Source organism: Micromys minutus, assembly GCF_963924665.1.
Source record: "Micromys minutus genome assembly, chromosome: 7".
Taxonomy (NCBI): Eukaryota; Metazoa; Chordata; class Mammalia; order Rodentia; family Muridae; genus Micromys; species Micromys minutus.
This window is the reverse complement of record NC_137976.1, coordinates 70,495,445-70,507,285: the sequence shown is the minus strand read 5'-3', so window position 1 is coordinate 70,507,285 and position 11,841 is coordinate 70,495,445. Positions and strand designations below refer to the sequence as shown.

Genomic DNA, 11,841 nt, shown 5'->3' with positions numbered 1-11,841 from the left:
TGCCTCTGGGTTTCCTGTTCAAGTTCCTTAATGTTTCATATCCACTTTTTCTTAATTTGAATTTTTTATTCTATTTTTACTTGCAAGTCTTGAATTGTTTTCTTCATTTCATTTCAATCTATGTTTTCATAAATTTCTTTAATGGATTTATTTATTTCCCTTTTTTGTGAAACCAGAACATTTATTTTATGATTGAAGTCCTCAAGATAAACTGGAGACTACAACAGCTGCCCTCTTGGGTTTAGGTGTTGTTCCTTCACGGAATCCATGTCTGAGTCTGCGGTAGACAATCTTTAGGTGCCTCATGCTACCAGTCCCGGTAGTGTTTCGTCTCTTAGCCTTGGCACTCCGGTTATACTTTTGTTTGCGCTTGGCAGGGTGGCCACATTTGCCACAGGTTGACTTCTGAAGGTGGGAGGCCTTAGAGCCACAGCGGTGGCACAGAGTGTGTGTCTTATTGTGATGCTTTCCAAGGGATGACCTTTCTTTAGTCATCTTGCTTCTACTGGCGAGGCCAAAGAGACTGGAAGAGCTATTCATTTCCTCTGAAAGGGTCTCTAAAATGCTCATAAAGGCTATTTTGAAGTTCTTGTCTTGTGCTTCAGTTACATGGCATTCCTCGAGGCCTACACAGTCAGATTGGTGGGCTCTAGTGGAGATGTCCTGGCTGTTACTGGCTGTGTTTTTACACTGGCATCCAGGCATCTGGATTTGGGATGATTGTAATTCTAGGTGCTATTATCTGGTCTTGTCTTTGTTGGATGAGTGTTCTGGTTCCTTGCTTTCATTTGCCCTTTTTGGATCATAGGAGAGTCTGATGGCCGTGGTTACCTGATAAGTAGTGCTTCTGAGACCTTGCCAGGTGTCACCACCGAGGGTTCCAGCTAGGGTGTGTTTCTTAGAATTGGGAGCTGACACTTGGCGATGAAGATGAATTAAAAGTGGGGAGGCTGCGTGGGGTCCACAGGAAAGGAGAAAATGTGTTATGCCACCAGGATCTGCTTAGTCTCCTGGGAATGAGAACAGAGAAGAAGAGGCCACAGAAGGTTGTCTGTTACAGACCTGCTGGAGGTGGCGGCAGAGAGCATATTCTATACTTCGTCTGTTTGCTTGTTTGTTTTATTTTTCAGTTTTTAAGACAGGGTTTCTCTGTGTATCCCTGGCTGTCCTGGAACTCCATCTGTAGGCTTGACTGGCCTTGAATCCAAAGATCCACATCCCTCTGCCTCCTGAAATCCTGGGGCTAAAGGCAGGTGCCCCCACCTCTCAGCTACCTGCCCCTACCACCTAGCTTCCTATAGGTTTTGATATGCTGTTTTCATTTTCATATGATCCCAAAACTTAATTTTGGTTTCTTGATTTTCTATAATAATTCATTCGCCAGTCAGTATTGCATTGTTGGATTTCTAAATGTTAACACATATTCTTGGGTTTCTCTTGCCGATTCATAGTCTTGTTCCATTGTGGTGAGAAGGAATACAAGCATTTCTTAAAATTTCTTCCTTTTTTTTTTTTTTTTTTTTTTTTTTTTTGAGGTCTTCTTTGCGTCCTAAAATATGGTCTATTATGGAGAAAGTTCCAGGGGCTGCTGAGGAGAATGTATGTTCTGCGGTGTTTGGACGATTGCTCTGCAGATTTTGGTTTAGGTCCATTTGACCTATGAAGCTGTTCAGTTCACATGTTTATTTCTTGCCAGGGAGATGTGTGTGTGGGTAAGAAGGGTATCACAGCCACTACTGTGCTGGGTTAGCATTCAGTTCTAGCAGAACTTGTTTTAGGACATTGGAGGTACCTGTGTCAGGGCAGATCGGTTTGTGATTGAAATGTCCTCCTTTGAGTTGCATTTCCCTGATGACTAAGGATCTTGAGCCATTTGGGAGTCCTCTGTTGAGAATTCTCTGTGCCCCATTTTTTAATTGGTTTGTTGGAGTCTAACTTCTTGAATTATATATTATATATTTTGGATATCAGCCCTGTGTTGAGTGTTGGGTTAAGGAAGATCTTTTTCCAATCTGTAGGCTGCCGTTTTGTTCTATTGTGACCAAGCCTGCTTAGTCAGTCGACTGGGTCTCAAGGGAGGGAGGATTGAAAAGAAAAAGACAATTAGACAACATTATAACATGACTCCAGCCAGTGCTGAGGTTGGAGTGGGTTTGTTTTTCTCTAGTTTGCTCTTATACTATTCTAAGTACATGCAAAGATTAAGTTCAATTCTAGGTCAAGGAAGAAACAAAGCAATAAATAAGTAGTCAAAGAACAAACAAGGCAATAAACAAAGTCCCATGGTATCCAGGGGCTTACCAAGCTGATCAAGATCCTGAGTCCAGTTCTCAGCAACCATATGGTGGCTCACAACCATCTGTAATGGGATCTGATGCCCTCATCTGGTGTGTCTGAAGACAGCTACAGTGTACTCACATACATAAAATAAATATATTTAAAAAAAAAAGACCACCAACCCACTTTTAAACCTTTCCACCCAAAATCTGTCCTATCTAAAAGAAAAACAGGGATGGAGCAGAGACAGAAGAAAAGGCCAACTAATAACCGGCCCAACTCCAAACCCATTCCATGGGCAAGCACCAGTTCCTGACATGATTAATAATACTTTGTTATGCTTGCAGACAGGAGCCAGCACAACTGTCCTCTGAGAGGCTCTAAGCACCACCACCAGAAGCAGCAGCCTGAAACAGAAGCAGGTACTCACAGCTAAACATTAGAGGTCGGGGACACTTAAGGAAGAGTTGGAGGAAGAACTGAAGGCTCAGAAGTATGTGGCAACTCCACAGGAAGACCAACAGAATAAACAAACCTGGACTCCTGAGAGCCCTCAGAATATGAGCCACCAACCAAAGAACACACACGGGCCGGTACATATGTAGTAGACAGTAGCTCAGTCTATATGGCTGCCATGTCTGGCCTCAGTGGGAGAGGATGCACCTAATCTGGCAGAGACTTGATGTGCCAGGGTTCGAGGATACCTAAGTGGGGAAGGGCAGGAGGGATGGGGAAGGAGCTTGGTGTGGGAGGGACTGAAAGGAAGAGCGAGGTTTAGGGTGTAATTAATTAAACAATCAGATGAAGAGCAAATGTCCTCTTCATGAATTATTCCTTTAATCAGCACAAAGTGACCTTCTTCACCCCTTCTCAGCAGTTCCAGTTTGGGCTCTGTTTTGTCAGCTATTAGCTCCAAGACACCCCTTGTTAGGTCCACTAGAAACATTTGTCCATCCTTTCATTCTGAAGTGTGTTTCTGGGAGACAACAAAGAAAGGCTACCTGTGTTTCCAACTGATCTACTACTAGTGGGAATCTTTTCACTAAGGAATGGAGACGCTTTAGTATCCATTTGTATTCATTAGTATCCATTTGCAAGTATTTCTGAAAGGTGTGTAATGGTTTCTGCCATCTTGTTGAATTTTTTAGTGTTTGGATTTTTCCACTCTCTCTTTTACTTATAATTCTCACATGGTTTATTTTTAACTGTCGTTGGATGGACTTATTATCTCTTCTCTCCCATAGATTTCTTTAAGTATTTTTCTGAAAAGCTGGCTTGGTAATCATAGATTTCTTTAGCTGATAATTATTATTAATTTATTTTCTTAACCCCCCCCCCCCCGATGGTATCTCTGTGTAGCCCTGGATGTCCTGGAACTCCCTCTGTAAACCAGGCTGGCTTTGAATTCAGAGATACTGCCTGCCTCTGCCTCCCAAATGCTAGGACTAAAGACATGTACCACCACTGCCCAGCTCTTTAGTTTATTTTTAAAAAAGAATAATAATTTTTAAAAGATTTATTTATTATATATAAGTCCACTGTAGTTGTCTTCAGACACACCAGAAGAGGGCATCAGATCTCATTACAGACGGTTGTGAGCCAACATGTCTTTGCTGTTGTTTGAACTCATGACCTCTTAAAGAATGGTCAGTGCTTTTAAGCTCTGAGCCTTCTCTCCAGCCTGAATAATGCTATTTTTATTTGTAATTTTTCATAAGGAAGTTGAAAAGAAAATTAAAAAGTAATTATAAATAAAACATATTTGAACTACTTATTTTATTTATATGGGTAAGTGTTTTGCCCGTGTGTATGTGTGTGTTTTACATGTATGCCTGATGCCCTGGAAGGACAAAAAGGGATTCAAATCCCCTAAACCAGAGATGACCAGCTTCTATAGAGTTCCATATGAGGTCGTCCTCTGTCCCCCACACATGTGTCATGCATGTACATTTCCTTCTTTAAATGAAAATAATTTTAAGATACAATTAGCCCTATGAAAGTGCTTCATTAGTTCTTGAGGGAGTCATGTTCTTTCCTTTCAGCATATGGGTGCCAGAAATTGAACTCAGATCGTCAGGCTTAGCAGTGTGTGAGCCACCTCACTGTCCCCTCTCTTGCTGTTTACAACGTGCTTCCTTTGCTCTGTCTATTCAGTGTTTTAACTGTCACCAGGGAATGTCTTAGTTATTGCTGTGATGACGTAACATGGCCAAAGAAACTTAGGAAGGAATGGGTTTGTTCACCTTCCACTAACACATCACAGTTCATCACCAAAGGAAGTCAGGGCAGGAACTCAAACAGGGCAGGGACCTTGAGCCAATGTCGAAGCCATGGATGGGGAATGATTACTGGCTTGCTCCTCATGGCTTACTCAGCCTGCTTTCTTATAAAACCCAGGACCACTAGGCCAGGGATGGCTCCACCCATGATGCACTGCACCCTCCCCTATCAATCACTAACGAAGAAAATACCCTACAGACTTGCCTATAACCTGATATTATAGAGGGATTTTTTTTTAATTGAGGCTCCCTCCTCTCAGATGACTTTAGCTTGTGTCAAGTTAATAAAACTGTCCCGTACAGGGAAATTCTTTTCTCATTTGTCCGTTTGACTCTAAATACCTCCCGTATCTGGGTTGACATCTTTTTTTTTCCTAACTTTGGAAAAATTGTTGGTCATGATTATTTTTAGAATTTTTAAAAAACGTGTTTAGAACAAGCGTCTACTCCTTCTATGCCTATAATGTGTAGAGATTTTTTCCCCCCAGAGTGTTGCAGTCCCCCTGGTGCCCTGTTAGTATTTCATATCTCTCCTTGTTTGGTTATCCCAATTCCTTCATCTTGTCCCCAAGTTTGAAAAGTCTCCTCTCCTTGATTCTGTAGGTGAGACTTTCCACAGAGACTTTTTGCTTGACTCATTTTTGTTTTTGATTTCCAGAATTTTTTTTTCTTTTGGGTTGCTTTTATTCGGTATGTTTATCTCTTTGTTGAATTCTTGTTTCGAGTCTTACAACACCTCCCCCTTTCCCGTCAGCTGCTCATTCTCTTTGTTGCAGGGACCTTTCTGGACAGAAGTGAGTTGGAGGGCAGGAGGTGACCGGAAGCCAGACCAGCACCTGAAAGGCTTAGGTCCAGATCCAGGTGGCATTTGCATTCTCTAAAACCATGAGGTGAGGCAGGCAAGCAAGAAAGATTTGACAGAAGCCCAGGTAGCAGCCGGAAGGTTGTTAAGGACGACAACCCATTGTTTCAGCTACTTCTCTAGGTCATTCTGTCCCAGGTAGCAAGTGAAGTCATTCTTGGCAAACAGACAGCACAAGCAGTGCTTAAGTCAGTCAGTAAGTCAGCGTCTAATACTTGTTTTTTAACCTTATTCTACTTTATTGCCCTCCCCTGACCTTCCTTACACCTTACAAGTTCGTCTTGAAGAAATATTGCTGCTGTGCGATCTTCATTGTCTTCCACTGGATCTTGTATGCACTTTTAGCCTTAATCCATTTAAACAACTTTTTGGCAGTTTTCTCATATAGCGTAAGAATAGAATTTCTGGGGCTGGATAGGTGGCTCAGTGGTTAAGAGCACCGACTGCTCTTCCAGAGGTCCTGAGTTCAATTCCCAGCAACCACATGGCGGCTCACAATGGGATCCAATGCCCTCTTCTGGTGTGTCTGAAGACAACAATGGTGGACTCACATACATAAAATAAACAAATCTTAAAAGAAGGATAGCATTTTTGATTTAAGACTATGTCTATCTTTCCTTTTATCTACAATCAAGTCTAATCCTCTAGGATTTTGAGAGATCATCAATGAATCAATTTTGTTCCAACGAGTGACTGCTTTCTGAACAGTAGTGAAGTTTTTCTTGATCTGAACAGAGATTTGTCCATGTCGAATTTGTCAGATGCCTGCTGCCGTGTCACCAGTGGTCACAGACACTGTCAGTGGGACTAGTGAAAATACAGAAAGTTTTTTCATTTCTTTAATCTAAGGTATATAAGTTTCGTTGGATCTTTATTCCTGGGAGCACATCTAAGTTGGAGGCCACAAATACCTATCAGTTTATAGCTGTCTCCTGGGCAGCAGGTGTAAACACATCTGGGGAAGGTGTAGTGTGTACCATTAGGAGCTATTGTTCTTTTTAACAGGAACTGTACTTAGTCTGGCCCAGCCCTTTTTATCTGTTGCACATTGGGCTGCTCCTCAGACCTTATCAACATTTCTCTTTTGTGTGTTACTCAACCTGTGGTTGTCATTCCTGTTCCTGTATACGGAGCCTGGTCAGCTTGTGGGCACATTCGTCAGTCCTGACCTAGGCAAAGGAGCTCATGGCTGGCATTTAACAAAGCCAGCATCTTAAGATATGCCTTTTTCAGATGAAGAACTTTTTATGGTTAGTTCCCATAGAGTATTTCTCCCTGGTTTCCCTTGTCTTAGGGCCACTATTGCTGTGATGAAACACCATGACCAAAGAAACTTGGAGAGAAAGAGTTTGGCTCACACTCCCATAGCACTGTTCATCATCAAAGGAAGTCAGGACAGGAATCAAACAGGGCTGAATCCTGGAGACAGGAGCTGATGCAGAGGCTATGGGGGAGTGTTGCTTACTGGTTTGCTCTTCATAGCTTTGTCAGCTGGCTTTCTTAAAGAACCTAGGACCACCAGCTCAGGAGTGGCCCCAACCCCAATAGTCTGGGCTCTTCCCCATCAATCACTAATTTAAAAAGTGCCCTGCAAGCTTGCCTATGATTTTAGGGAGGCATTTCCTTAATGGAGGTTTCTTCCTCTCAGATGACTTTAGCTTGTATCAAGTTGACATAAAACCACCCAGCACACTCTTCAGTCAAAGGCCTATATGTCCATATGTCCTTCTGTGGGAACCCCCTTCCAGGCCTCTTTTGAGACAAAGTCCGTGAATGACCAGTATTTAAGATAAGATCAATAGGTCCTCCACAATCCATAATCATTCTTCTATCCTCTGGCCACTCACCCATAGGCTGTGACTTTAAAAGGGATTCTCAGTTGGACGTGGGCATTTCTATCACATCAGGACTTTTCTGAAGGGTGGTCTGAGGCTGGCCCATTCCTCAGCAGAGGCATCAACTGAAGAAGATAAGGCAGAACCCCACGGTGGCGGTTAGTTATGCTGTTGGGTATCTAGGAATAGGAGCTGTCCTGGGGTAAGGCTGCTCTCCAGACAATGTGACAGGGTCAGGGAGTGAAGCAGGGCTGCACAGGTGGACATCAGCAGGTAAGAAGGACATCAGGAAGCCCAGTAAGGGCTGATCTGTGTTTCCATTCCAAGCTAGCTTTGAGTTGCTCAGTCTCAGAGGCTGCTCTGGATGGGCTCTCACAGTCCAGTCTTGACCTGGCGTGGTGTATCCATGGTTAGATACCTGCAATGTCAAGAGCTAAGAGGAGTCCTTTGGGAACAGTGGAGGTGGCTGACCAAACATAATCTCAGAGAGGAGAGTAACCATATTTACAGGGTATGAAATGTACCCCAAATAGTACAAATGACAGAATTCCTGGCCAAGGGATGTCTGTTTCTTGGCAATGTTTGGCCAGTGTCCTTCAAAAAGCTTTATTCATTTTCCCAACTGGTTTGTTGATTGGGGGTAGTACAGTTTGTACCAGGTCCAGGTTGATTCTCTGTGCAGATAGGAAAAGCTACGATCCAGCCCGAGAAAAGGCATATCCCAACTAGCAAGTATAGGTGTCCTTCTGCTAGGTCGAGTATCATCAGTAAAGTCCACGTCTAGATGTTTAAATGGTAGACCCCTGTTTCTGTGTCAGCATGGGGCTTAGGGTCACCACTTGAGCTTGTTCCAAACACCCTGCAGACAGGCCTGGCTAGCTTGCTGGGTCAATGTGGGCAGCCTAGGGAACATCGAATGTCTTTGCAACAATTCTTTTAGGGCAGTGTTCCCAGATGGGTTGTTTTATGAGCTTGCTGGACTAGGCTGGGAGCTGTCATCTCAGGAGCAATTATTTTCCTATCTTTAGTAATTAGTCTTCCTGATGTTTAGTAGCTCCTTCTTCAGTCATTAGAACACACCTTCTGGTGGTAAGGGGAGGGAAATATTGGTGTATAATTTCCCCAGGGGCAGTCTGGCCTGCCACTTTTTCCCCCCAACTCATTCATCCTTGAGGTTTTGTGTGAACCTGGCAGTGTATTATTATTGTAGAGGCCAGGCAGCCTCTGGGAGCTGCAGGATTTGGCTTTCGTTTTAACTGTTGTGTTCCTTGAGGTGAGGCGGCCTTCTTTCTCCACATACTGTTACTTGGAGTCTCTTGACGTGAGGGGCTATTATTCCCCTGCCGTAGGCTTCAGCTTCCACCAGTAAAACATTCCATATCGGAACTGGGGAGCAGCTCATCCTTTAAGTCCTGCTGTGAGGAGAAGAATCTGTTTAATAATTTCTCTGCAGTCATGGAAAGGGCTCTCCTTCCTCTTCAGGCAAGTGTGTCTAGATAACGTAGCTGCCATCTTGTGGGGCAAAAGGAGAACCTGACATCTCCCTAAGTGAACACACTGGAACTGACTTGTCCCTAAAACACAGCCAAGAAGAGTCTGGAAGAGCAGGCCAGTGGACATTGGTGAGCATTGTATGAGGCAGATGTCCTCGGAGGGACCTGATAAGGTGCTCTTGTGACTGCTTCAGCACTGGCATTTGGAGCCAGCAGGAGGCAGCACCATGGGCAAGATTCCTTCCACTGGCAATGCTAACGGGACTGGCTTCTTTGGTGTCTTCAGGCCTAACAGCCTTTGCAGAACTGTGCGAGTCTCACATTAGGACTTTGCAGCTTCAATGACCAGAAAAGGTCTGTAACCAAGAGCTCAAGAGAGTTTATATGTGCCTATCCCTGTTTGGTGCACAGGGTGGAATGGTCATGACCAGCTTTGCCCTCATGCAGCTGCCCACCTGCTGGTCACCTTGCAGTGACTTAAGAGGCTTTACCTTATAGCTACAGATACATCTCTGTGCTCTGTCACCTATTATGTAAGGCGAGTGCCTATGCAGGGGAAATGACCTCAGTGGATCCACAGGTCAGTGTCCAATCAAGTCCCATAGCCACAGAGCTGTGGGATCATTTCAGGCACTCACACACTTAAATGCTTATACTCAGCATTTATAAGTTCCCATATTTAATTTCTAGTCTGTCTATTTCTCTGGAAACTAATACCAGTGCCTTGGTATTTGAGGCTCTTCCTTGGAAACCTGTGCTATCTTGGTATTAAGAAACCGCTTTGGAGGTGATCTCTGGCCAGGTGATCAAGGCCACACATTACCTTTCTGCCCATCTCCCTCGTTCCCTTACCTGGTCTGGATGTCTAGTCTGGTCTTACCTGCTTCCACTCGGAGACTCTGGCCCTGGGGCTTACAGTTCCCTTTGGCACTGGAAGGGTACCCAAGAATCCCATCAGGGGCCTGCACTTCCCAGTTCCAGGGACCTTTAGCAGGCTGAGAGGTCCCTGAGCAGCAGCCTTTCTGTCTTGAACAACTGGGACCTTAGTGAAGGAGATCTAGCTGGGGCCTCCAGAAATGTTGTGGGAATCTTTCTAGAATAAGCGCTCCCACACCAGTGAGAAGGAGGAGAGATGTCACTGGTGGATTGTAGCCAGAATGGCTCTCGAAAGGCTTCAGTGCTGGGTTCAGTTTGTTTTCTTATTTTAAGCTTCAAGACCACACGTCAGGTGGGCAGGCAAGCAAGATTTTGCCCAAGCCCGTCAGCAGGTTGTTAAAGGCAATGACTGTTGCTTCAACTATTCTCCAGGTCAGTCTGTTCCAGACTGCAAGTGAAGTCATGCTTGGCAAACAGGAGCACAAGCAGTGCTTTAAGTAAACCATTAATTAAGTCAATAAATCAGTATCTAACAATTGGCCTTTTCTGCCTTATTCTACCTTACATTTGGGAGCTTATTTTATTTTTTAATTTCTTTGGATATACTTAAAATCATATTTTTTTTTGCATTGCATGTTTGAGATTCCATCTAGCTCATTCTCACTGGATGTCGTTATTGTAGGATTATATTTTTGAAGGAGTCATGTTGCCTTCATTTTTTATGTTTCTCATGTTGTTACTTGAGACTTTTTAATTTAAAAATTACTACCACTTTATTCTGTGTATGTGGATGTCTTGCCTGCATGTATATTGGTGTGTGACTGAGGAGACTAGAAAAGGGACCAGATTTCCTGGAGCTTCAGTTACAGATGGCTGTGAGCCACCATGTGGATGCTGGGAATCGAACTCAGGTCCTCTGGAAGAGCATCAAGTGTTCTTAACCACTGCGCCATCTCTCCAGCCCCCGATGCTTTTGACTTTACCGGCTATATTCCTCCAGGCAATTATTTGTACGTTCTGTTGGAACCTGAATGTGGAGAATGTGCAATTCAGAAAATAGTTTCTCAGTTCAAGGACCCTGGGTATCACATGTGGATTAAGAGCAGCCACAATTGTTGATCATTCCCACTATACAAATATGTTTGAGCTAATTAATCTCATTGATCCCAATGTCAATAACCAAGGATGGTATGGAGTGTGCTCAGATTTTACGTTTAGGAGCCAGGGAACTATGTTGGATGAGGATGGACATAAATATTAGATTTATTGACTTTTTTCTGTGGTGGTGACAGGGCCGCACTGTGTAGTTCTGACTAAACTGGTACTTGCCATGTAGACCAGGCTGGGCTTGAACTCACAGAGACCCATCTTATTCTGCCTTAAAAATGCTGTGATGAAAAGCATTTGTCACTATTATCAGCTTAGATTGACTTCAAAAAGAAAAAAGCAAATGAGGTGGGTAAAGTTCCGGGGAGGGAGAAGTTGGGAAGCTATTTGGGTTCACAGATCTTAGAGCTAGTTAAAGCTACTGAAGGTTATTAAAACTAAGAGGTAAGAAGAGAAGAGAATACAGATAAGAGAAAGAGAGAGAGATGCAGGGATAAGAGGGGCTGTCCATGAGATGCTGGTGACAGGTCTGGCAAAGAATGTCTTGTTTAGACCAGGTAAAGAAACGTATGGAGCAATTCTGTGTGACCTGTGTGAGCAACATACACATAAGAGCAAAGGCACCATGAGAGTGGACGTTAGAAAAGAGAGTGAGAAGTAAACAGAGAGCCTCTGGAGTAAATTGCTGAGTGAAAAGTGGAGATCCCACATCCATCCCTCACACAGAGCGGACTCCCTGAGATCTCACATCCATTCCTCACACAGAGCGGACTCCCTGAGATCTCACATCCATCCCTCACAGAGCAGACTCCCTAAGATCCCACATCCATCCCTCATACAGAGCGGACTCCCTGAGATCCCACATCCATCCCTCACACAGAGAGAGCTCCCTGAGATCTCACATCCATCCCTCACACAGAGCGGACTCCCTGAGATCCCACATCCATCCCTCACAGAGCAGACTCCCTGAGATCTCACATCCATCCCTCATACAGAGCGGACTCCCTGAGATCCCACATCCATCCCTCACACAGAGAGAGCTCCCTGAGATCCCACATCCATCCCTCACAGAGCGGACTCCCTGAGATCTCACATCCATCCCTCCAGCCAAG

At 44.1% G+C, this 11,841-nt stretch overlaps 1 protein-coding gene across 1 annotated transcript; it reads right to left on the bottom strand.

Annotated features, from left to right (window-relative positions):
* Nucleotides 1-201: 201 nt before the first annotated feature.
* Nucleotides 202-495, bottom strand: LOC308422395 (large ribosomal subunit protein eL37-like; the record flags this gene model as incomplete). Its single annotated transcript, XM_080918950.1, has 1 exon — nt 202-495. One exon carries the CDS (start codon nt 493-495, stop codon nt 202-204), a length of 294 nt encoding a protein of 97 aa, XP_080775076.1.
* Between the last annotated feature and the right edge of the window lie 11,346 nt (nt 496-11,841).